Source organism: Phycodurus eques, chromosome 1 (genome assembly GCF_024500275.1).
Source record: "Phycodurus eques isolate BA_2022a chromosome 1, UOR_Pequ_1.1, whole genome shotgun sequence".
NCBI lineage: Eukaryota > Metazoa > Chordata > Actinopteri > Syngnathiformes > Syngnathidae > Phycodurus > Phycodurus eques.
Window position 1 is genome coordinate 42,936,056 of NC_084525.1, and position 27,955 is coordinate 42,964,010.

Genomic DNA, 27,955 nt, shown 5'->3' on the forward strand with positions numbered 1-27,955 from the left:
CAAAACAGGTCAATTAATAAAAAAAAAAAAAAAAAAAAAAAAAGGCTTTACTTTAGCTGATTTGTTTGACTCAGAGGAGCCAGCAGCCAGTTTATATAGTGAAGGCTCCTAACCCTCTTCCTCTGGGAAAACTACTTCATTTTAAGCATAACCACAATCATATGGTTGACATAAATACATTTTAAAACGATTGCGTAAGTATACCACCACCATATAAAAATATCGTTTATGATTATTCACACTATTTTGCAAATTATTTACCAGTATTTAAATTCATAGTCTTAAACAGAACATGAATAAATCATTACTACTGCAATTATTGCACTTTATATTTTAATATTAGTTTGTTTTCGGATATAATCCTCATTAAAGGAGTCTGGGCTTTTTAACATATCTTAAAATGTCTGTGCTATAAAGAGGATTGCGATGGAAGAAAAAAAGAAAAAGAGAGAAAAAGACAGACAGCGTCATTGTAGGCACAGTGGTCTGAAAAAGTTTTTGTCCCCTTCCTGATATCTTTTTTTTTTTTTTTTTCAGTTTGTCACAAATGTTTCCCATCATCAATCAAATTTAAATATTAGTCAAAGACAACAAAAGTAAACACAAAATGCAGTTTTTAAATGAAGGTTTTTTTTATTAAGCGAGAAAAAATCCAAACCTTCATGGCCCTGTGTGAAAAAGTGTGTAGTTAATGTAGAGCCCTGCTCTTAAATCTGCTGCGGACTACCTCTCCAGCGATGGCTCCTTTTTGGAGGGTGATGCTTCCACGCTATCCATGCCTGAGCCTCCTTCAGCGGACAGCTTGTTAATTTTTTTTTTTTTTTTTTTTAAACAAACTTCATGTAGCTCTCGGTGAAGCCACAACACGTACATGCACAAAAGCTATGTGCAGTAAGTCAAAATGCCGGCGGAAGTAAACAGAAGCATTGCAGCGCTTGTCAGAATTGGAAAAAAAAAAGTACACAGACACTTTTTAATTCAAATGCGAAAATTAATATTCGCTGTAAAGATTTGATGATTTACAATGCCTTCCAATCCCCCAACCCCACCAAGACCCCTGCAATGTAGCTTTTATTTAGAATTTAATCAAAGTGTAAATCAATTTATTTCAGCCACTAACAGTGAGATAAACAAAAAACAATCAAAACAAAATAAAAATAGGAAAAAAACGGTATTCATCATTTGCATATAGTCACAGTGTAGTCAATTACTGTTGAGGACCATTTATGCATCTGATGGCAGTATGTATCTGATGGCAATGACAAGAGTTAAAGTGTGCTGCCTGCTTTCAGACAAAGACTAGCACTGTCCACTCTGAGAAACGCATTTTCAGACCTCAGGCACACAATGCTCCCTAAAATAAAAGGCCCATTTTAAAGGTGCAACGATTAATCAACAACTACCCGATTATCAACTGAATTGACAACTATGACAAGCAGCTGCAAAATTATTTACCGTCTTTTGCCTCCGCTGAAATTCAGTGGGCTGTGCATCGCACTGCCGTGGCCGCCGCAGGGTGCACCATTTCCAGCCACAGCAGTGCGGTGCACTGCGGTCCCCCTCGATGATTTTTTTTCTCCTCACTCTGCAATGTCGCGGTCGACAACTGTGAGGCTAACGGCCCAAACGTCATTGCGCTGGAGCTGCCGATGGGCTGATGCTGGGCCGCGGAGCCGTCCTCTTCACTGCCTCGCTACGTGCCGCATGTAGGGTCGCACCACGGCAAAGACGCTCTTGCCCAAATAACACAAAACACATTAGTTGTAGGCATGCACGCTGTAGTGGTAGAACTGGGCCAAGTTATTATGAATAAGGAAGTGGCAATTACGCCGAGTGAGATGGTGAAGAGTTTGATGCTATATCTCAACAATTCTGTACTTAATTGTTCTCTTTCTATACACGTTTTCAGCACTTCAAACATCCATCCATCCATCCATCCATTTTCTGAGCCGCTTCTCCTCACGAGGGTCGCGGGCATGCTGGAGCCTATCCTAGCTATCATCGGGCAGGAGGCGGGGTACACCCTGAACTGGTTGCAAGCCAATCGCAGGGCACATACAAACAAACAAACATTCGCACTCACAGTCACACCTACGGGCAATGTTAGAGTCTCCAATTATGGGAGGAAACCGGAGTGCCCGGAGAAAACCCACGCAGGCACGGGGAGAACATGCAAACGCCACATAGGCGGGGCCGGGGATTGAACCCGGGTCCTCAGAACTGTGAGGCTGACGCTCTAACCAGTCGTCCACCGTGCCGCCCACTTCAAACATATTTAATGTATTTAGGTGAAAAAAGACTTAACTGTCTCTTTAACCGTAAATCCGTCCGTCCATCCGTTTTCTGAGCCGCTTCTCCTCACTAGGGTCGCGGGAGTGCTGGAGCCTATCCCAGCTAACATCGGGCAGGAGGCGGGGTACACCCTGAACTGGTTGCCAGCCAATCGCAGGGCACATAGGAACAAACAACCATTCGCACTCACAGTCATGCCTACGGGCAATTTAGAGTCTCCAATTCATGCATGTTTTTGGGATGTGGGAGGAAACCGGAGTGCCCGGAGAAAACCCACGCAGGCACGGGGAGAACATGCAAACTCCACACAGGCGGGGCCGGGGATTGAACCCGGGTCCTCAGGACTGTGAGGCTGACGCTCTAACCAGTCGCCTACCGTGCCGCCCTAACCGTAAATCGGTAATGTTTGACAGTAAATGTAAACATTTGAAATCCTATTAAAGTGTTGGGTTGTGGTATATTTACGGTTTATACTTTTAATATAGGCAGGGGTACACATAAGTGGTGCGCATGCTCACTGAGAGTTTTAAAAACACACCAGATACAAGTGTGTCACTGTGCATTTGCGTACCAAGCATTTTGCATTATCTTTTTTTGGGGGGAGCAGAGCAGTAGTCCAGGCTCGAGTAGTGTTGTCATTTGCGAATGACTTGTTCAAACAACATCTTTTGAGTGAATGTATTGAATGGAATCACTTCATGAAATAATTAGTTCCTTTCTGAGTTCCGTTGAGATCAGTCGCGAGCATGTACCCTGTAAACAGTGACACTGGCTGGGTGGTGACGGTGGCTGAGCGTGGATGTCTTTACGTGAAACCGCCCAGGTTGCTGTAAGTAACGTCATCCATGATGACTGTGGGTCGGTTAAAACAGGAGCACCACCGGTGCTAATTTGAGAACCAGACCAAAAATGTTACGTGCACCCCTGAATACAGGTTTTACGTTTTGTGACTAGTTGGGAGCCCAAAGCAGCAACAGAGTGTGGAATGATTTATTTAGTCTTTATTCCAAAAAACGTTCAACAAAAGGTGCTACTGTCTTGATGAGTAGAGAAAAAGTACTAAACTAAAAGACTAAACAACCAAGGGCTAAAGATAAGGAAAACAAATGAACAAATAATTAACAAACGATCCGAATAAGTAGGAAGAATTCAAAGTACAGTGGAACCGTCAATTTAACGGACTGGGGGGGGTCGTCCCTTACAGCTAATTATATTGAAGCACTTGTTTTTTTGTGGCCATATGCACCCATATTAATATACAGTACAAATTATTTTATATTTTATATTATTACTTTTTTCGTGACCTAAAACGCCCAGTACAGTCCAAAGTTATTGTAAATAAATATAAAAAGCTTGAAAATGTTTTCAAAAATTAAATGTTATCCGGCGGCAAGGTGGGCGACTGGTTTGCACGTCTGCCTCATAGTTCTGAGGACCGTGGTTCACATCCCGCCCCCGCCTGTGTGGAGTTTGCATGTTCTCCCCGTGCCTGCGTAGGTTTTCCCCGGGCACTCCGGTTTCCTCCCACATCCCAAAAACATGCATGGTAGGTTGATTGAGGACCCTTAGGTGTGAATGTGAGCGTGAATGGTTGTTTGTTTATATGTGCCCTGCTACTGGCTGGAGACCAGTTCAGGGTATACCCCGCCTGTCACTGAAGTTAACTGGGATAGGTTTCAGCAAGCCCGCGACACTTGTGAGGATAAAGTGGTACATAAAATGAATGGATGGATAAATGTTATCCAAACTTATCACGCTGATGTGCTTGATGGTGACATTGTTGATGTACTCTCATATGCGAATCGCTTTCATGAGCCGAGAGGAATTAGTGTGCTTCCTAGTTCCAAATCCGTTGCCGTAGACCAAATGTGTCAAACAAATTTTCGTGGCGGACCACATTGTAGTTATGCTTTCCCTCAGAGGGCTGTTATGACTGTGAATCCATTAAAATGTTTAATCCCTTCATTGATGGATAACTGGTTTTGAAATCAGAAGTCACGGATAATAGTTTGTGCAACTATTGTTCAAATTACTGTTAAAAAGGGTTTGGTAATAAAAAAAAAATGCTTGCAATAGCTCAATGTTATTATTTATTACGGGGGATAATTTGAAATTTTGGTACAAATTTAAGCAAAAATCATGGAAGTTGACACATAATTTGCTCTCGCGGGCCACAAAAATGATATGGCGGGCCGGATTTAGCCCCTGCGCCTTCAGTTCGACATCATACCGTAGAGTAACGGCTTGACCGACCCCCCCCCCCCCCAAAAAAAAAACCTGTTACTGTACTAAAAATAGAATGTTCCAGACTCTATAGAGACTTGTTTGCCGTATTTCTCTTAAAGTTAACACTGCCGCCATGCTGCTCTCTCTCAGCGCAGAACTTTATGCGACAATAGATGGAAGTCATGCCATCTAGGCCGGCATGTCAATGCACGGCCTGTAAATGTTGCCACATTCAAAATGGCTGCCAAATGTCAATGCATTGCCTTTGATGGAATATCGCCATATTCAACATGACCACCACGTCTGTTGGTTGAATCTAGTCATATTGTATATCTGTGACCTGGAAATCTGTGTGTCCCAGTCTCGTCCTATAGTGCGCCGCAATGGCAGTAAACAAAAATGGCCAATTCTAGAACTAAGACTTTCTCAACGGCGGTTCAAGCGGCAACTTGAAACTATTTTTGGACACATGTACTGTCCAGACGGTCCGTTACTACTACTAACCACTACTAACAGGTAAGAAGAAAAACACATACTACAACAACATTACTCAGACAGAACATGACTGTAGGCAATTAGGATCACTTCTAGGGCAGCGTCAATTGTTCACAGAAATGTGCTATTTGCAGTCAGGTTAAGTCCCTATCCCCCGCAAATAATGGGGGTCACAGTACTGTAATGTTGATGATGTAAAAGTGTACCATATTCCCTCTGCACATTTGGTTCTTTGTCACCTATACAAATCCCTCTAATTTCTGTCTAGTTCACCAACAAGCCACTACTCCATGATGATGCTCCCCTCGGGCCAGGCAGTGCCTGTCCTTCCAGGGCCTGTTCAGATGCCATCTGTCATCAACGTAAGGCCTGCAAAAAATTACTTTTTTGGATTACTAATTTCAGTTATTTCAGCATGTGTTGTATTTTACTTTCTCTCAAGCTTGCCCGACCCATGTGCATGGTACCAAACATTCCCGGGATCCCTGGTCCTCCTCTGGGAAGCAGCAGCAGTGGTTCAAACTCCCCTTCTGGCTACAGCATCCACTGTGAGGCCAAGATGGTAAGCGCTTGATTAGCTCTCTATTTTTAACTTTTTATTGATTCCCCTTTTGTGTCTCCATCTTCACCCTGCAGCCACCCGCTGCCTTCCATTGGCTCAGTTTCTTTGTCATATGACTTTTTATGATTGCACTTAACCCTTGCGACCCAAGTTTACTATATTCTTATGCATACAACTGTAGACAAGAAACGGTATGGAATATCATGTTTATAGTGGGCTTTACACAATCAGGATTTTTGGGGCCAATCACCGACTTTAAAAAAAACGATAACCGATCCCCGATCACACGATGGAGCAATGTGTCTGTTTAAATGACCTGTTAATTTACTGTATATACTTGTGTACTTACTTAATTGCAAAAAAATATATCTATATTTACAATAAATAATGTATCTTTGTTCATCTATTTATGCCAGTGAAGCATAGTGACACAGAACAAATGAATGGTCTTCTATTAGATAGCAGGAAGTACATACCATCATTAATGTATCCACTTTTTGTGACATTTTTATTTGTTGGTGTGCCGTGAGATTTTCTGATTGTAAAATATGTTCCTTGGCTCCATAAAGGTTGGAAATCACTGCTCTAGTCAGATCGTGTATTCTAATCAGTCACGTCAAACCAACATTACATGACTGAAATAATGGGTTCTAACTTATTGTCTTCACCCACACCGAAACTTTAGAGCATGATTTGACAGAAAAGCAGCATGTTCGCTTACAACCGTTAGTGCTAGCACTACCTTGCTAGGCTACATAATGTTTTGTTGCCTGCTTTTGCGAGCCGTATCGTATTAAAAGTATGGGAACATACCTCAAGCAAGCCTTAAACGAACGTCCTCTCCTGTCCGGAGCACCGGTGACCACCAACACACGTTTACCCCCATTTTGTCGTTATAATACAGTCGGAGTGATCCACTCTTGTTGTCGTCGCCACGGTAACGAGTATATCCGGTTGCATTTGAGTTGACAAGATAAAGCCCAATGATCGTAAAAAAGGGGATGCAGTTGTATCGGAATACAAGATTTTATTGCAGTAGTCTGACATTGTGCAATCGTGAAAAAGCAAATTTGTCTTGTAGTCCGATCCGGCTGAACATGACGTGTTGTCTGTCTCACAGCGCCGACGTATTTATTTTTTTATAAATAACTTTATTGGCCGTCAGATATTTACAGTCAAAAAACATGCGACAAGGCTAAAAATAAAATGACTTTTAGATTCAAATATACTGTGCCCGATGGTGACGCGGAGTAAATGTCTTTTGCGGAGCCGATCAATGACGGCCAATTATGACATTAAAGCCGATCAGCATAAAATGCTAGATATCGGCCGATCAGATCGGTGTAAAGTCTAGTTTATAGTGACCAAAATGATCACGGTCATTGGTATTACCATGATATTGCTATTATAAATGTAAACAGAAAACAACAGATGCTTGCACCTAAAGTATTGCAACCAATTTTATAGTGAATTTAAAATAATAAAATCCACAGCCCTATACATGTTTTACACATTAGAAATTGTAAACGGCAGCTTTTGACATAAATGTTCATGCATGCAAGAGCCCGAAATGTGTCACAACAACTATGTGTCATACATCTCTTCTTTATTGGTCACAAGAATGTAAAGAGAAATAAGACTAGCGATTGATACGTGAATAAAGAATGAGAGAAGGTCTTTTTTTGGCATTGTCACAGGTACAACGAAGTTAAAAGTGCATCCATTTTAAACACGCACACACACATATATATATATATATAGACACACATACACACACAGTGGGTACGGAAAGTATTCAGACACCCTTAAATTTTTCCCTCTTTGTTATTTTGCAGCCATTTACTAAAATCATTTAAGTTTATTTTTTTCCTCATTAATGTTCACACAGCACCCCATATTGACAGAAAAAAATGAAATTGTTGACATTTTTGCATATTTATTAAAAAAGAAAAACTGAAATATCACACAGCCATAAATATTCAGACCCTTTCCTGTTACACTCATATTTAACTCGGGTGCTGTCCATTTCTTCGGATCATCCTTAAACTGGTTCTACACTTTCATTGGCATCCAGCTGTGTTTGATTATACTGATTGGACTTGATTAGGAAAGCCACACACCTGTCTGTATGCAACCCTAATTCCAATGAAGTTGGGACGTTGTGTTGAACAAATAAAAACAGAATACAATTATTTGCAAATCATGTTCAACCTATGTTTAATTGAATACACTACAAAGACAAGATATTTGATGTTCAAACTGATCAACTTTATTGTTTTTAGCAAATAATCATTAACTTAGAATTTTATGGCTGCAACATGTTCCAAAAAAGCTGAGACAGGGTCCTGTTTACCATTGTGTTACATCACGGTTTCTTTTAACAACATTCAATAAACGTTTGGGAACTGAGGACACTAATTGTTGAAGCTTTGTAGGTGGAATTATTTCCCATTCTTGCTTGATGTACAGCCTCAGCTGTTCAACAGTCTGGGGTCTCCATTGTCGTATTTTACGCTTCATAATGCGCCACACATTTTTAATGGGAGACAGTTCTGGACTGCAGGCCAGTCTAGTACCCGCAGTCTTTTACTACGAAGCCACGCTGTTGTAACACGTGCAGAATGTGGTTTGGCATTGTCTTGCTGAAATACGCAGGGGCGTCCATGAAAAAGACGTTGCTTGGATGGCAGCATATGTTTCTCCAAAACCTGTATGTACCTTTCAGCATTAATGGTGCCTTCACAGATGTGTATGTTACCCATGCCATTGGCACTAACACAGCCCCATACAAATGCTGGCTTTTGAACTTTGCGTCCATAAAAGTCCGGATGGTTCTTTTCCTCTTTGTCCCGGAGGACATGACGTCCACAATTTGCAAAAACAATTTGAAATGTGGACTGTCCACTTTGCATCAGTCCATCTTAGATGAGCTCGGGCCCAGAGAAGCCGGCGGCGTTTCTGGGTGTGGTTGATAAATGGCTTTTGCTTTGCATAGTAGAGTTTCAAGTTGCACTTACGGATGTAGCACCGAACTGTATTTACTGACATTGGTTTTCTGAAGTGTTCCTGAGCCCATGTGGTGATATCCTTTACACATTGATGTCGGTTTTTGATGCAGTGCTGCCTGAGGGATCGAAGGTCACGGGCATTCAATGTTGGTTTTCGTCCTTGCCGCTTACATGCAGTGATTTCTCCAGATTTTCTGAACCTTTTGACGATATTATGGACCGTAGATGATGAAATCCCTAAATTCCTTGCAATTGTACGTTGAGGTACATTGTCCTTAAACTGTTCTACTATTTTCTCATGCACTTGTTCATAAAGAGGTGAACCTCTTTGCTTGTGAATGACTGAGCAATTCAGGGAAGCTCCTTTTATACCCAATCATGGCACCCACCTGCTCCCAATTAGCCTGTTCACCTGTGGGATGTTCCAAACAGGTGTTTGATGAGCATTCCTCAACTTTCGCAGTCTTTTTTGCCACCTGTCCCAGCGTTTTTGGAACATGTTGTAGCCATAAAATGATTATTTGCTAAAAACAATAAAGTTTATTAGTTTGAACATTAAATGTCTTGTCTTTGTAGCGTATTCAATTAAATATAGGTTGAACATGATTTGCCAATCATTGTATTCTGTTTGATTTGCCAATCATTGCATTCTGTTTTTATTTATGTTTAACACAACCTCCCAACTTCATTGGAATTGGGCTTGTAAGACCTTACAGCTCACAGTGCATGTCAGAGCAAATGAGAATCATGAGATCAAAGGAACTGCCTGCAGAGCTCAGAGACAGAATTGTAGCAAGGCACAGATCTGGCCAAGGTTCAAAAAGAATTCTGCCGCACTTAAGGTTCCTAAGAGCACCAGTGCCCTCCATAATCCTTAAATGGAAGACGTTTGGGACGAGCAGAACCCTTCCTCGAGCTGGCCATCCGGCCAAACAGAGCAATCGGGGGAGAAAAGCCTTGGTGGGAGAGGTAAAGAAGAACCCAAAGATCACTGTGGCTGAGCTTCAGAGATGCAGTCAGGAGATGGGGGGGAAAGTTCTAGAAAGTCAACCATTACTGCAGCCCTCCATCAGTCGGGGCTTTATGGCAGAGTGGCCCGACGGAAGCATCTCCTCAGTGCAAGACACATGAAAGCCTCCATGGAGTTTGCTAAAAAAAACATCTGAAGGACTCCCAAGATGGTGAGAAATAAGATTTTCTGGTCTGGTGAGGCCAATATCGAACTTTTTGGCATTAATTCTAAGCGGTATGTGTGGAGAACACCAGGCACTGCTCATCACCTGTCCAATACAGTCCCAACAGTGAAGCATGGTGGTGGCAGCATCATCCTGTTTTTTTTTGCAGCTGCAGGGACAGGAAGACTGGTTGCAATCGAAGGAAAGATGAATACGGCCAAGTACAGCAATATCCTGGACAAAAACCTTCTCAAGAGTGCTCAGGACCTCAGACTGGGCTGAAGATTCACCTTCCAAGAAGACAATGACCCTAAGCACACAGCTAAAATGACGAAGGAGTGGCTTCAGAACAACTCCGTGACTGTTCTTGAATGGCCCAGCCAGAGCCCTGACTTAAACCCAACTGAGCATCTCTGGAGAGACCTGAAAATGGCTGTCCTCCCACGTTCACCATCCAACCTGACATAACTCGAGACGATCTGCAAGGAGGAATGGCATAGCATCCCCAAATCCACATGTGAAAAACTTGCTGCATCATTGCCAAAAGGACTCATGGCTGTATTAGCTCAAAAGGGTGCTTCTACTAAATACTGAGCAAAGGGTCTGAATACTTACGGCTGTGTGATATTTCAGTTTTTTCTTTTTTAATAAATCTGCACACATTTCAACAATTCTGTTTTTTTCTGTCAATATGGGGTGCTGTGTGTACATTAATGAGGGAAAAAAATGAATTTAAATGATTTTAGCAAATGGCTGCAATATAACAAAGAGTGAAAAATTTAAAGGGGTCTGAATACTTTCCGTACCCCACTGTGTGTGTGTGTGTGTGTGTGTGTGTGTGTGTGTGTGTATATATATATATATCCATGGATGGATGTTTTTTTTAAACTGTAAACTGTCCCTGTAAGTATTCTGTTTCTTCTTCTCCTACAAGTACCTTAATCTCATTGTCGCGATAAATTCTTAATAAAATTCCATCCCTACCATATATGGTCTGTTGGAGTGTGGTAGTTTAGAACTGGTGGGATTTATCAAAAGAAAGTACTTCATGGTGTGCGTGCATGACTGGTGTCCAAACGTTTGATGAATACAGATTTCCTTGTACCTACACATATTCTGAATTTCAGCTCTACAAAACAAGTTTGAATATTTTCTACGCCTTGTTGATAAATGAGGGCCTAGGTCATTATCAATCCTACTGTGAAAATGTTAATTTAGTGAATTTGTCTTCCTCCCTGGGAGCTGATGAAGTCACATATTTCTCAGTTACGCTGTTTGCTATAAAAGTCTCCCTCCTGATTGATGCATTTTCACGTAGCGTCTGAGGGCAGCGTTGTCCCAGCAGAGCCCATCTGGACACAGCATAGCCATGATGGGCATGGGCAACAGCCCCATGGTGCCTCAGAGAGCCGAACAGAGCCAGCTGCTTGTCCAGCAGCCAGACGCTCCATCACCTGCACAGCCTCAGGTACACGGTGTCATCTGTTAGTCACTCTTCATACGGATATTTAAAAAAAAGAAAAACAAATTACACGTGTGTGAAATGTATATATTATATGTGTGTAATATATACATATATATATATATATATATATATATATGTGTGTGTGTGTGTGAATATCTATACAGCGGCTGAAATAAGTATTTAACACATCACCATTTTTCTCATTAAATATATTTCTAAAGGTGCTATTGACATGAAAATTTCACATGTTGGGAACAACCCAAGTAATCCATACATACAATGAAAGTAGAAAAAAGCAGCTCAGAAATTAAGTTGTGTTATAATGTGAAATGACACAGGGAAAAAGTATGCAACACACGAACTGTTATTTATTTAATACCCTAATTTCTCGTGTATAATGCGTCCCCCCCCCATAAAAAAATGGTAAAAAGTCAATCGTTCACAGGAAAAATTGAAAAAACTTTCACATATTATAAATGTATGCCTCCATTGCTTTTGGCTCGGGGGCCACATTGACTTTTAAAATTTGACAGGCGGGCCAAGCCAGGACCAGATGCTTACATATCAAAAATAGACAAAAAAAGAAAAAGCCATTGTAGTGTTAATACTTAGATTTACTTTTGATGGGAATAGTGTTGTTTTGTTGATCACCTTTTTTTGCCAGTCCATCAAAGTCTGGTGTTAGTTTTGTTTTGGCAATTCTCAGAACACATCTGAGGTGTTCATCACTCAGCTGGGATCTGTAGGATGTTTTGTTGGTGTTCATCACACTAAAGTTTGTTCACACACATATGTAGACCCAAACACCACGAGCATCCTCTGTGACATCTTCCAGATTTTGGGAAATTTGTCTGCGCTTAATGAAAAACTCATCCCGTTTGAGAGTTGAACTTCTCTTTTAAGACAGTATCACATTGGAGATCAGTTCCATCTGCAGCTCCCGTGGCGCTGTTTCAGGGTCTTGTGTGACTGAATCTTGGAAATCAGTTTGTCAGGTAAAGGTATTTTGCTGAGTCTGCAAGCTTGATTTTAACCGCCTAGCCGTAGCCATTAGTTCCTGCGTTGATTGGCTGTTAGCATAATCAGCATGCTTGGTAGAAAAGTGACGGCTGATGTTATATTCCTCTAAAGCCTCAATAGTTTCTTCACAAATTAGACATACAGGCTTTGTCCGGACTTCAGTGGAAAAAGTATTTAGTAGTCCATTCTATATTAAACACTCGGCACTCACTGTCGACCTTTATTTGGCCCACTCATGGTTGAAGAAGGGTTCAGAGCAGTAGCAGAGTAAAAACAGAACAGCTAAAGTCAATGTATCACTGTACCTACTGCGCTACCTGCTGGAACCACTGGGCATTACAGGACAACCTGGTGGAACCACTGGGCATTACAGCACAACCTGGTGGAACCACTTGGCATTACAGCACAACCTGGTGGAACCACTCGGCATTACAGCACAACCTGGTGGAACCACTCGGCATTACAGGACAAGGTCAAATGAATGCAGTCATGATTTTGATATGATTTGGGCGATTCTGTACCAATCTTTGGCGGGCTGGATTGAAATGATCAACGGGCCGGGCCATAGTTTCCCCACCACTTATCTAAAGGTTATGAAAAAGCTGTAAACCTTCATTCCAAAATGCCACCGCCACTTAGAGGTTATGAGAAAGGTATACACTTTCATTCTAATATGCCACCACCACCTAGTGGTTATGAAAACGGTGTTGCCTATATGACAGGGGTACATATGACTGCATATATGTAAAGTTGTGTTCACAAGGTTACATACCGTAGCAGAATTTGTGAAATGTTTTTTTAAATATGACTGATGACTGAACAACAACCATCATTAATTTCTTTATGCTTGTTTTGTTTAATAATGCTTTTCTGAAATGCGTGACCGTTTAATTTTAATCCCATTAAAATAAAATTAAATGTGTTTTCTTTAAAGAATTGTACCCAATTTACAAATTCTGGCTGGGTAATCAAACATATGAGCACAACTGTGTGTTTTCTAATTTACAAAATAAAATTAAGGCTGTGAATTTCAAAATAAGAGCAAGTAAATAAAAAAAATATATATTATTATTATAATATAGCTGGCATAGGCTCCAGCAGCCCACAACCCTAGTGAGAATAAGCGGTAAAGAAAATGGATGGATGTCCCGGTACATTTGCCCATTCATCCTTCATTCAATAATATGAAGTTTACCAGTACCATTTGCTGAAAAAGCAGCCCCACACCATCATGTTCCCACCTCTGAACGTCACTGTTGGTATGGTGTTTTTAGGGTGATGTGTAGTGCCATTTCTCCGTGGTGTGCATTATGGCATCCAAACAGTTCAATTTTGCTCTCATCCGACCAGACTAGATTCTCCTCGTATTTAACTGGCTTGTCCAAATGTTCAGCAAACTTTAAATGAGCTTTGAGATGCTTTTTTTTTCAGCAATGGGGTATTGCGTGGTGAGCGTGCATACATGCCATGGCGGCGGAATACATTCCTCACTGTTTTGTTGTGACAACAGTACCTGCTAATTCCAGGTCTTTTTCAAGTTCTCAACAGGTAGTGCTTGGACAACTCTTCTGATTATTCTTTGCACAAGGAGTACCTGATCGAAGCAAATTTATGGTGGTGTGATTGGCTCTCCACTTTTATGGCCCCAACCGTGCTCACTGGAACGTTCAGAGGCTTAGATATGCGTCTGTAACCAATGTTATCGTTACGTTTTGCAACAATTAGTTTGCGATGGTCTTGAGACAGCTCTTTGCTGACAAGGGGCTGGATTGCTGTTTGATTATTGATAGATTTTAGGTGTTGTCCTGGCTTTCCTCCTTTTCTTCACATGTTCAATACTTTTTCCCTGTGTCATTTCACATTTTTACACACAACTTAATTTCTGAGTTTATTTGTTCGACTTTCTTTGTATGTATGGATTACTTGGCAAGATCTGGTGAAATTTTCATGTCAATAGCAGCACCTTTGGAAATAAATTTAATGAGAAAAATTGCAACGTGTTAAAATACTTATTTCAGCCGCTGTGTGTGTGTGTGTGTGTGTGTATATATATATATATATATATATATATATATATATATACATGTATATATATACATATACATATGTATATATATATATATATATATATATATATATATACATATGTATTATATAAATGTATATATATATGGTGTATATACATGTATATGTGTATATACATGTGTATATATATACATGTATATGTATATATATATATATATACACACGCACACACACACACACACACACACACACACACACATATATATATATGCATATCTACCGGACACGCCATGAAAAGATGACACCCAGCACCCCAGCCTCTGGCGAGACTTGCTCTTCGCACAGAGATAGACGACCACGGAGTGGCGAGACGTAACGTCACATAAAGACGCTAAATGAATCAACAGCCATAAACAACAAAAGCAAGACACAGACATTTGCTTTGGCAGGCCGACACTCAGTGAATTACGATCACCCGGAGCTTCAAAGTGGAGACCAAAGATACCGAATTCGCCCTAGGACGCTAAGTTAATTAACTTCCACCGCCAACCAGCCCGGAGGATTTCACCATCAAAGGCGTCTCCACCCTGTTGAGTACCGCGTTCTGTTTGAAAAGGGCCTTTGAGGATCGCAGACAGGTCACAAATTCTGCGCGTTTGTATTTATAGTCTGGAGTAGCTAACCAGACTAGCTATATGCCCGTGGTGGTTTTGGGAATGTCATTTTGAGCTCCGCTGTGTCAATAGTGGATTTGGGAAGTCACTGGCCGCCACTAGGAGGTGTCGTTATCAGGGATGCTGAGGAGTGTGATCCCCTTGTAGTTGGAACACACCCTCCGTTCCCCTTTCTTAAAAAAGGGGGCCACCACCCCAGTCTGCCAATCCAGAGGCACTGTCCCCAATGTCCACGCGATGTTGCAACTGAACCAGAGGAAATGTTTCACTCCACACCACACAAATGCCACATTGAAAATAGGAGTGTTTTGATAAAAATGTTTCTCGTCGCTTCTCCTAAATTTTATCCACATAAAAAGCGACGTGGTGCCCCTCTTATGTATAAAATGGCTTGATTTATAACGCTGTAATTTAAAATTACAATGAACCGGAAGTGACGCAGGCGTCGCTTCCAGCTCACCCATCCATCCATTTTCTTTTACCGCTTATCCTCACTTGGCTCACTTGGGTCTTCAGGCGGGATGCGGGGTACCTGAACCGGTCGCCAGCCAATCGCAGGGCACATATAAATTATTTCCTCCTAAATTAATAAAATTTTTATTTACCGTATTTTTGCGACCATAAGGCGCACCGTGTTAAAAGGCGCAGTCTCAGTTACGGGGTCTATTTCTGTATTTATCCATCCATCCATTTTCTGAGCCACTTATCCTCACAAGGGTCGTGGGATTTCTGTATTTAACACATACATAAGGCACACCGTATTATTGGGCGCAGGCATGGTGAAATATCCGCTAGCTTAAAACATACGGTAACATGCATGCACGGTAAAACAACGTTTTTAAAAAGGCAGCGGGAGCAAAACAGAGTTCGGTTGTACTTTATTGAAGTATTTAACAATGTAAACAGTGATTTCGGTTGTACTTTATTGAAGTATTTAACAATGTAAACAGTGATTTCGGTTGTACTTTATTGAAGTATTTAACAATGTATTCACGTTATTTTTTTTATCAATCCTCATCCACAAATCCATCAAAGTCCTCATCTTCTGTATCCGAAATGAACAGCTGGGCAAGTTCTCCATCAAACATGCCGGGTTCCCTCTCGTACTCGTCTGAGTCAGTCTCCTTGCCGGGGGGCTGTTCAGCAATGATGCCGGCGTTTTCCTGCTTCCTCCACTTGCGAACCATGGATTCCTTGATCTTGAATTCTCTCGCGACTGTTCGATTCCCATGTTCCTGCGCGTAACTGATAGCTTGCAGTTTAAACTGCTTCGTAAGCGTGTCTCTTCATAGGTGCCATTTTCGGGGGTCCTTAGCCAAACCGATGTTGTTTGCACATCCCGGCACTATATACCTACTGGGGTGTGCCTTTAGTGTCCTCTTTGACGCGCACCCTTCCCCCTTTAACGTCCGCATGCTGTCCTCAGTCACGTCTGCCTTTCCTCTATATTTTGCAGTGTGTCGGCAGGAAATGCTGCCAGTCAGTCAAGCGAAGCGCTCATCAAAGTCACACAACAACATTTACAGATTTTGGAACTTGGTGCACACATAAGGCGCGCCGCATTGTAAGGCCCCCATCCATTTTGGAGAAAATTTAAGACTTTTAAGTGCGCTTTATGGTCGCGAAAATACGGTATGTATATCCATCCATCCATTTTCTTCCGCTTATCTGAGGTTGGGTCACGGGGGCAGTAGCTTTAGCAGGGAAGCCCAGACTTCCCTCTCCCCAGCCACTTCCTCCAGCTCTTCCAAGGGGATCTCAAGGCGTTCCCAGGTAAGCCGAGAGACGTAGTCTCTCCAGCGTGTTCTGGGGCGTCCCCGGGGTCTCCTCCCTGTGGGACATGCCCGGAACACCTCACCAGGGAGGTGTCCTGGAGGGATCCTAAACAGATGCCCGAGCCACCTCATCTGGCTCCTCTCAATGCGGAGGCCCCTCCCGGATGACCGAGCTTCTCACCCTATCTCTAAGGGAGAGCCTGGAGACCCTGCGGAGGAAACTCATTTCGGCCGCTTGTATCCAGGATCTTGTTCTTTCAGTCACGACCCACAGCTCGTGACTATAGGTGAGGGTAGGAACGTAGATCGGTAAATCGAGAACTTCGCCTTTCGGCTTAGCTCCTTCTTTACCACAACGGATCGATGCAAAGTCCGCATTACTACAGACGCTGCACCAATCCGCCTGTCGATCTCGCGTTCCATTCTTCCCTCACTTGTGAACTAGACCCCAAGATATATGAACTCCTCTACTTGGGGAAGAATCTCATCCCCGACCTGGAGAGGGCACTCCACCCTTTTCTGACTGACCATGGTCTCAGATTTGGAGTTGCTAATTCGCATCCCAGCCGCTTCACACTCGGCGGCAAACCGCTCTAGTGAGAGTTGGAGATCATGGCCTGATGAAGCCAACAGAACCACATCATCTGCAAAAAGCAGAGATGCAATACTGAGGCCACCAAACCGGACCCCCTCTACACCGTATCATACTCCCGAAGCACCCCCCACAGGACTCCCCGAGGGACAAGGTCGAACGCCTTCTCCAAGTCCACCCATGCACTCTCGAGGGCCCTGCCGAGGGTGAAGAGCCTGGACCACTGTTTGACGGCCAGGACAAAAACCACACTGCTCCTCCTGAATCTGAGATTGGACTTCACGACGGCCCTCCTATCCAGCACCCCTGAATAGACATTACCAGGGAGGCTGAGGAGTGTGATCTTCCGGTCCCCCTTCTTAAAAAGGGGGACCACCACCCCAGTCTGCCAATTCAGAGGCACTGTACCCAATATCCACGCGATGTTGCAGAGGCGTGTCAACCAGGACAGCCCCACAACATCCAGAGCCTTTAGGAACTCTGGGCAAATCTCATCCATTACCGGGATTCATTTATTTATTTATTTATTTTCTTTCTTTCTTTCTCCCTCACATGTATATATATACATATATATATATATACATATCCATCCATTTTCTGAGCCGCTTCTCCTCACTTGGGTCGCGGGCGTGCTGGAGCCTATCCCAGCTATCATCGGGCAGGAGGCGGGGTACACCCTGAACTGGTTGCCAGCCAATCGCATATATATATATATATATAAATATATTTACATATATATACACACACACACACACACAATTGTGCTCATAAGTTTACATACCTACCCTGGCAGAATTTAGGATTTCTTGGCCATCTTTCAGAGAATATGAATGACAGCTTGGAGTCTTTTGTGGTAGTTGTGGATGAGGCTATTTATTTTCTCTGATGGTAAAGCTGCCCATTCTTTTTGGCAAAAGGCCTCCAGTTCCTGTAAATTCTTTGGGTGTCTTGTATGAACTGCACGCTTGAGATCTCCCCAGAGTGGCTCAATGATACTGAGGTCAGGAGACTGAGATGGCCACTCCAGAACCTTCACTTTATTCTGCTGTAGCCAATGACAGGTCGACTTGGCTTTGTGTTTTGGATCATTATCATGTTGGACTATCCAAGTACCTCCCATGCGCAGCTGTGGGGCAGATGAGTGCAAATTTTCCCCTTGTATTTTTTTATAACATGCTGCATTCATCTTTCCATCAATTTTGACCAAGTTACACGTGCCTTTGTAGCTCACACATCCTCACAACATCAGCGATTCACCTTCATGTTTAACAGAAGGAATGGTGTACCTTTCATCATCGGCCTTGTTGACTCCTCAAATATAACGTTATGGTTGTGGCCAAAAAGTTAACATTTTGGTCTCATCACTCCAAATCATTTTGTGCCAGACGTTTTGAGGCTTCTCTCTGTGTTGTTCAGCAAAATGGAAGCGTGATTTGTTTTTGTGGCATTGGCATAGTAATGTCTTTCTTCTGGCGACCATGCAGCCCATTTTTCTTCAAATGCGTCCTTATTGTGCATCTTAAAACATCCAGACCACTTTTTATTAGAGTCCTGTATTTAAGCTGGTCATCTGTGGGGTTTTCTTTGCATCTTGAACAATTTTCCTGGTTGTTGTGGAAGAAATATTTTTTGGCGACCTGATCGTGGTTTGTTTTCAACAGAATCTCTAATTTGGCAATTCTTAATTACAGTTTGAATACTGCTGATTGGCATTCTCAGTTCCTTGGATATCTTCTTATATCCCTTTCCTGTTTTATAGAGTTAATTACCTTTTCCCGCAGATCTTTTGACAATTCTTTTGCTTTCCCCATGACTCATAATCCAGAGATGTCAGTGCAAGGGTCTGTCAGGAGCCCAGAAACTCACTGAACCTTAATGCACACACAGATTACGAGCAGACAGATCACAGGTGTGGATGGTTACGTTTAGTAGCCATTCAAACCCATTTGTGTCAACTTGTGTGCATGTTATCAGGCTAAAATCTCAAGGCTATGTCAACTTTTGATCAGGGTCATTTGTGTAGTTTCTGTTGTCATTATGATTTAAAAAGAGTAAACACAGCCATGATTGAAATAAAAGTTTTTGTGTTATCATTCATATTAAAAATTCTGCCAGGGTACGTAAACTTATGAGCACAACTGCATGTGTATGTGTGTATATATATACATATATACAGGAAGTCCTCGATTTACGAACGAGTTCCGTTCCTACGCTGGCGACGTAACCCAAATTTCCGCGGAATTCGAATTTCACCGTTAAAGTCGAAATTTACGTCGAAATACTTCTGTTACAGGTATTGCTCAGTGTGTGTGGGCGTGTGCGTCGATGTGTGAGTGAGATGGGACTGCGCAGGGGTCGTCCAGCGGGACTGTGACGGAGGAAGGAGTGCGCGCCGGTGCGAGTGTGTACAGTGGAAAGTGTAGTGATGGCGACCGGGGAAGAGTTGCGATTAGCGGAGGACCCGTTGACGTTGAATGTGCAGAGGAGCTAATAAAGCCATTAAAGCAGCAAATCGGTGCTTCCTCCCTTTATTGTTGCCGCCACCCAGCTAAGCTGTGCAACAAGAGAAGGGAGTTAACCCCGAGGAGGACAACCTCGGCACTGGAGAAGGCGTCGCCCCTGCGTCTCCCAACCACGTTCAGGTGACCGTAGCAGGAAAGGTTAACACTTTGTATAAAGAAACTAAAATACATTAAAATAAAAAATAAGATGCTGTACTTACCATTACTGCTGAGTGTGTGAAAAAAGGAGAGTGAAAAATGGCAACAATACTCCCGGCACACAAACACAGACAAGCACTATGCACTAGCTAAGCAGAAACACTAGTGCTGGGGACAAAATGGCGGACGAGGCACGGGCGTCGTAAAGTCGAAACGTCGTAGGTCGAGTCTTCGTTACTCGAGGACTTCCTATATATATATATTTTTTTTTTTAATGGCTATGACAAACATCTGGCTGCTAACCAGTCAGCAGCTGGCACAAGAAGCTAACGTCAGTCTACATTTTTACTGTGTTCCTTGTCAAATAGCACAAACAGATGGATTCAACTGCATGACAGCAAGCACAGATCCAAAGCCAAAGTCCTTTGCGCACAAAAGACTCAATACAAGCTGAGATTCCTATCAAACTAAAAACCAACAGATGGGAATTGAGCTAAAACAGGATGTGGAAAGCTACCCAAGTAAAACTGTTTACAGTGCTAAACATGGCTTAACAGAAGCAACATGTTCAGTCATCCCTATGGCTACTGTCCATCATTTCCAACTTTAATGACACTGAAACCTTTGGGCCATTAGTACTGTACTTGGGCATTGCCAGTATTTTCTGCTTAGAATATGAGTGTGCTGCCTTAGCTTATGCTAACTTTCGCTGCATGTTCTTCTCTGCTGTCCACCGTTGTCCTTTCAGAAAAAGTGTCTGTTTGAGGCTCAGGGATGTAATTTGTTTAAGTGACTGTGATGTACTGAAATAACCAAGCAATATCTCATGCTTCTCTTTTCTATCGCCTCCTCTCCAAACCCTGTGTCTGCCTGTACCCACCTATTCACAGGTATCACCAGCACAGCCCACAGGTGGGCGTCGGCGACGGACGACAGACGATGACCCAGACGAGCGAAGGCAGCGCTTCCTGGAGAGGAATCGAGCGGCGGCATCACGATGCAGGCAGAAACGCAAACTGTGGGTCAACTCTTTGGAGAAAAAGGCAGAGGAGCTCAGCACCATGAACGTCTCGCTGTCGGTACGTCACTGGGCTTTGAGTGGTGGGTAGACGGAGCAAACTTACTCTGAGTGGTGTCAGATGATAAGACTGTATCTTATAAGCAGACGTACAATGGTATCTTGACGTTTGGAATTTATTATCCATTTATACATTCTCAGTATAGTATACGATATGTGGAGCATGAAAACCCGATACAAGGTCACACAGTTTTTCTATCGCAGTGTGTCGGTTGACGTGGTACTAAATCACTTGGTGTGTGTTGCCAACTGTTATTTTTTTGCGATGGTACACTCAAGTTGCTTTTGGCTGTGTTGCACGGTGTGTGGCCTTTCATGCATGTTTTTGGAATGTGGGAGGATGCCGAAGTACCCGGAGAAGGCCTCCCGGGACAGAGAGAACATGCAAATTCCACATAGCCTGAGCCCAGATTTGAACCTAGAACCTCTCGACTGTGAGACAGTCATGCTAACCACTAGACTGACGTACTGCCTGGGATTAATTATTCCAAATATAATTGATGTCAATGGGACTTTTGCTTTGAAAGTCGACCAGTGTAACAGGATGGATTGTTGTCCAACCTGGGGGGACCACTGAATGCAGGGGAAAATTAGTAATTTACTAAAATAATCCATCCATCCATTCTCAATGCCATGCATCCTGTTCAAGGTTGTGGGGCGCTGGAGCCAGTGACGTGTGGTGAGATTCATGATTGGTGAGGCACTGACTACGTGTCAGTCACGTGATGTCTGGAGCTCTATGAAGCTCAACTCAACACTGCCACATGCTGGTTGTGGCACCGTACATACCGGACTCCACTGTGCACTTTTAGTAGATCTTCTGGTCGATAAGAAATCCTAAATGTCACACACTTTTATTAAATATATTAGACAGTCTGTTAAACATCAGTAAGTGCAGTACATGTGTGATAAAACGAATATTATTGGCGATGTAATGAGGAAACACAAATGTCTCTTGTGTGAAGCCATGGACCAATCACAGCCTGTCTGAATGGATGTGTGCGTGGTCTCTTGAAGCATCATACATCCAATTTATTCTTTTTCCAGATTTTTAACCTGAAGTTGCTCAAATGGGCACGGTAGACGACTGGTTGGAGCGTCTGCCTCACACTTCTGAGGACCGGGGTTCAATCCCCGGCCCCGCCTGTGTGGAGTTTGCATGTTCTCCCCGTGCCTGCGTGGCTTTTCTCCGGGCACTCCGGTTTCCTCCCACATCTCAAAAACATGCGTGGTAGGTTAATTGACAACTCTAAATTGCCCGTAGGTGTGAATGTGAGTGCGAATGGTTGTTTGTTTGTATGTTCCCTGCGATTGGCTGGCAACCAGTTCAGGGTGTACCCCCCCTCCTGCCCGATGATAGCTGGGATAGGCTCCAGCACGCCCGCGACCCTAGTGAGGAGAAACGGCTCAAAAAATGGATGGATGGATGGATGGATGGATGGATGGATGGAATTGCTCAAATGTTGCTGAAACTCGTGACTTTAATTTCGGTCTCCAGCAGAGGTTGATATTTCCCAAAATGGCGGCCACCTGAGTTTGCTGTAGAGTGATGAGTTTATTTCTTATTCCACAAATTCAGTGTTAACCAGAATAACGTGTTTCGATTAGTGGTGCCACATACAATGTACTCTTGCAAAAAGTGTTGCTCAATGTTATGACCAGTGATGAATGTTAATCAAATTGCTAGGAGTTGAGTCTTTTCATTTTTATTTTTTCTAACGGTGCGCTGAATTTTTGTGCTTGTCCAGAACGAGGTGTCGCTGTTGAGAAACGAGGTAGCTCATTTGAAGCAGCTGCTGCTGGCGCACAAGGACTGTCCTGTCACCACCCTGCAGAAGAAATCCGCCTACCTGGGTGAGCCAAACGAAAAACAACCAACCCATTGCCGTGAGACTTTGAGAGGGGTCGGCCGTAGGCCAAGAGAGAGAGAAAATTATCATTTATTATTTTTAGTGCAGATCTGACAAGCAAATCAGTTTTTAGGAGGAGCCTTTCATATAGCAGGCACAAGACAAAGTACGGTGGCCCTGAAGGGACAAATGATACAAGCTGTGATGAGTTGTCATAAAGATGTCACTTTGCATGTTGACTTCTTAATGTATGTAGTCTTGTAGTTTTCTGCTAGTTCAAAATACAATTTTGCATCTTTCCTTCACAGTAGCTGTCGACGAGAGTATGAAAGATACCTCAGAGCCTACGGGTTCCCCCGCGCCGGTGATCCAACACAGCTCGTTGGCGCCCAGCCCTTCGGCTGGTCATAATGGCCTGAGCTCAAGGGCGGCGGCCGAAGCCATGGCCATGTCTGTGTTGGCCGGATTGGGTCAACAGCAAAACGTCGAGAGCGGAGCATCTCACATTATCATGGCCGCACATTCGCAGTCCTCCGGCAGATGATAAGCAATGTCGCCACGCAGACTCGCCTCACGTTTGCCACTCAAGGAAGAAGAGCAGCATCTTCTCAGCCCCTTAAAGCCCCTCTTCTGTCGAGCCATCACGCTGTGGCCTGGAGCTCAGTAGCAGCCTTCTGGAAATGGACTGAGACCTTTGAGAGAGCTTCCTGTTCACTTTGCCGTTGATGAGAGGGGCTGGACTCCCCCTTTTGCTCCTTGTTGTGTCTCCAAACCCTCACTCAATGGTTGACATGTTCCACTCACACATAAGAGAGCAGACAGCACTCACTGGCTGGATTTATACAGTACGTCGAAGTGCCCAGGAGGTTGCTCCTTTCTGTGGCTGGATTGGATTCTCACTCTGGCAGAACTGGTATTAGCCAACTTTTTTTGAACAAAGAACTTCGATTTGGACCTTCTGTGCCTTGTGTGGTGTATTTGAGCCCATCTGTATTTATGTTTGATGAGAAGGAGCACCGAGTGAAGATGACTGCTGCATTAGCATCTCACACTAGCATATAGCAGATTATTTTAGATGTATTTTTTTTGTTCATCCATATTCGATATCACTACGGTTCCAAAACAATCCGCATGCACACGTCCCAAAATGCACATGAACAACCACACAAGTGACAACATGGAAGTAAATGTTATGTAGTTGTTGTAGTCCTGGAGGGGTCCTTTCTCCCATCCCACTCCATCTATTCCTTATGCTCTATATGAAGTATTACATAATACTACAGTGTTGTGAAAAAAAATTTCCCTTTTCCCATATTCTTAGTTTTTCGGTTCAGTTTCCCCTCTTTAGTATCAGACAAAGATAACCCAGGTGGACAAAGTGCAGTTTTTAAATGGTGGTTTTTATTTAAGGGGAAAAAAATATTCAAAGCTACCTGGCCCTGTGTGAAAAAGTAATTGCCCCCCATGTTCAATCATTAATTGTGGCTCATCACATTTTTTGGAAAGCTGAGTTCATTTTCATTGACCACACTCAAGCCTGATTAGCTCCAGACCGGTTGAATCAAGAAATTACTCAAATAGAACCTGTCTGACAAAATGAAGTCGGGCAAAAGATCTCAAAAAGCCGCAACAAATTGCCACGATCCAAAGAAATTCAAGAACAGATTAGAAATAAATTTGTTGACATGTATCAGTCTGGCAAGGGTGACAAAGCCATTTCTAAAGATTTAGGACTCCAGTGAAACATGGTAAGAGCCATTATCCTCACATGGAGAAAACATGGGAGAGCAGTGAACTTTCCCAGGAGTGGCTGGTACAAACATTACTCCAACGGCACAGTGACGACACATCCAGGACATCACTAGGGAATTTAGGACATCATCTGAAGAACTGTAGACCTCTCGCCCCAGTTAAGATTAGTGTTTATGACTCAAAAATATGGAAGAGACTGGGTGGAAACCACTGCTGACCAAAAAGAACATATTGTCTTACTTTTGCAAAAAAATATATGAATGATTCCCAAGACTTCTTGGAGAATATTCCATGGAGTGACGACACTAAAGTTGAACTTTTTGGAAGGTGTGTGTCTCTTTACATCTGGTGTAAATGTAACAGCATTTCAGAAAAAGATCATTCCTACAGTCAAACATGGTGGTATTGTGATAGTTTAGGGTTGCTTTTTTACTGCAGGCTCTGGATGACTTGTTGTGATTGATAGAACCATGAATTCTGCTCCTTACCACAAAATCCTGAAGGAGAATGTCCGGCCAGCCGCTCGTGACCTCTAGCTGAAGCGCACAGGACAACAATCCAAAACACACCAGCAAGTCAACTTCTTAATGGCTTAAAAAAAACTATTTAGGTTTTAGAGTGTCTACTCACTCAAAAAAAAAAAATAATAAGTCAAAGTCTGGACTGACTCCAGTGTTGCAGGATCAAAATTCTGCAAGGACGAGTGGTCCAAAATATCTTCACACAGATGTGAAAAACTCAATGCCAGTTATAGAAACCAATTATTAGGTTTAGGGGGCAATCTTTCACACAGAGCCAAGTAGCTTTTAATTTTTTCCCCCCCTTAATATATACAATCACCATTTAAAAACTGCATTTCATGTTTACTTGGGTTATCCATCCATCCATTTTCTGAGCCGCTTCTCCTCACTAGGGTCGCGGGCGTGCTGGAGCCTATCCAAGCTGTCATCGGGCAGGAGGCGGGGTACACCCTGAACTGGTTGCCAGCCAATCGCAGGGCACATGCAAACAAACAACCATTCGCACTCACATTCACACCTACGGGCAATTTAGAGTTATCAATTAAACTACCATGCATGTTTTTGGGATGTGGGAGGAAACCGGAGTGCCCGGAGAAAACCCACGCAGGCACGGGGAGAACATGCAAACTCCACACAGGCGGGCCCGGGGATTGAACCCCGCTCCTCAGAACTGTGAAGGCTGACGCTCTAACCAGTCGGCCACCGTGCCGCCTTACTTGGCTTAACTTTATCTAATATTTTGTTTGATGATGTCAAACATTAAAGTGGGGGGGAAACGGCAAATAAATAAGAATTTGAGAAGAGGGCAAATACTTTTTCACAGCACTATATGCTTTCGCTGCATTTTGGATCTGTGTGTGCATAACATTTGTTTGTGCAGACGCGGCTTCTATGAGTCAATCAAATTCGATGCTGTCACTCACACTGACGTTTATCCCATCTGTGCATTTATGCTGCGGTCACATTAGTAACAGATAATCAGATTTTTATCCACATCTGCAAAGGGCCCGATTCTGACCTGAGGATATCCGATTTTATGCTTTTTTTTTTTTTTTTTTTTTCATCCCAATTGTGCCAAAAGTCTGAATTGTGGCTTGACGCATGCAGTGTAAATCCACCTTTTTAAACATTTTCACACAAAGAGTGCCTCGACTTTTTAGCCATGCAAACAGACACAAACACACACACGCTCCATAGCTCTTAATTCAAATACTCCCAAATATTTTATAACATGCTTCACACACACACTGATGTCAATTTAAAAATCTTACCTCATGTTACACCCCTTTACGAGACAATTTATAAACTGTCAATGGTTCTATGTAAATCCCAACATAGCGCTTTGCTTACGCCTCATCATATGTGATAGCTAGATTTATTTTCTTCTTTTGGCCTACTTTTATATGCAGCTTTATGTACAGTATATTCAAAATTGGCACGTTCGCCAAGATGAGTAGAAAGAAGTGGTTAAAATACTAAAATGAGTTGTGAGTCATCCATATGTTTTTCCCTCCTGAAGGGAATTTGTTTCCATCTTAGTAACATTTCAACGAGTGTGAGTTGTGACTTAAGTTGCACTGTAACTCAGGATTGCACATTCTTGCTGCTTGTAGAAATGGGATGCATCCCACGTGCTCCTTACCAAAAAATAAAAAATTTAATACAAAATACAAAGCCATATACAGTATAATATGACCACAAATAGAAGAAAAAAAAAAGTCCACCTCTGAAGGTTTTTCTCTCTGTTGCCACAATATCATTGCTTCGAATTGCACTTCTTGTCTCTGATCAGTTGGCCTTAAAATCATGTGTGCCTCTTCATATCCCACGTAAACATTCTTTTCTGGACAAAAATATATTGAACAGGGATTCAAAGGTTAAGAATGAATCATGGTCATTTCCACCATCCACTTTTGTATTATGGAAACAATACTGTCGTCTGGTGAAGAAATGGGGTTACAACGTGCAAATATTTTCCGTTTTCTTGTCATTTTTTAAATCCCTTTTTCCCGTGGCATGGTCATAAAGTTGCAAAAAAGAAAAGGAAAAAAACGGAAAAAACATCTATTGCAAAACTTATTGCAGGAATGTGGTTGCTTGGGTCAGTGTGCTTTTCATGCTGTTGTTCTTATTCTGACAATCTTTTGTTTCAAACATATTTAAAATATCATTTATTTTCCTTTTTTCTGTACTGTAAAACATCAATGGGGGAATAACTCGTTTCACATTTGGCTGGTTTTCAAATTTGTATAAATTCAATGTGGTCACTTGTTCATTTCTGCATTTTCGCCCAGAACTGTACAACTTGCTACGGAACACTTCATCATGAAGTTGGGCTTTTCCCCTAACTTATTAACAAAAATCACGACAGTCGTCAGCATACTAACTTGACCTGTAGTTATAGTAGTGAAAGGAGCTATTTGTAGAATATGTTGCAACAATCTTAGTTGCATTCACATTGTTTTATTTTTGTAACACTCCCATGGTATACTGATGATTGGATAATGTCATTTTACTGTAAATATCTATCATACAAATATATGTATTTGTTCATGCATGTCCAAGTGGATACTATGAACATAAACAGTTTTGCTGCAGTTTTCATAAAAGATAATGAGGCGTTATGAGCAGTGAAGCACATTTGTTTTCAGTTATCGTTGGTTCGCAAAACTATACTTTCATATTCACTGATTGTTTACTAGTTCTCAAATTCAGTTGCAGATCATATACTGAGAACTTCAACAAAGTGAGAAATAAAACATGTTTTATACAGTTTTGTATGTTC

General features: G+C 42.4%; 1 protein-coding gene across 3 annotated transcripts in view; it reads left to right on the forward strand.

Annotated features, from left to right (window-relative positions):
- Positions 1-27,940, forward strand: part of atf7a (activating transcription factor 7a) — a 50,143-nt gene extending 22,203 nt beyond the window's left edge. Inside the window, exons 6-11 of one of the 3 annotated variants that reach the window (XM_061693364.1) lie at positions 5,282-5,375; positions 5,456-5,575; positions 11,077-11,226; positions 20,860-21,048; positions 22,796-22,901; positions 23,206-27,940. In XM_061693364.1, the coding sequence (XP_061549348.1) occupies positions 5,282-5,375; positions 5,456-5,575; positions 11,077-11,226; positions 20,860-21,048; positions 22,796-22,901; positions 23,206-23,441 (895 nt within the window). In that variant the 3' untranslated portion in view covers positions 23,442-27,940. The remainder of the gene's footprint in view (positions 1-5,281; positions 5,376-5,455; positions 5,576-11,076; positions 11,227-20,859; positions 21,049-22,795; positions 22,902-23,205) is intronic. The other 2 variants (XM_061693371.1, XM_061693380.1) reach the window with 2 other exon arrangements.
- The last annotated feature ends 15 nt before the right edge of the window (positions 27,941-27,955 follow it).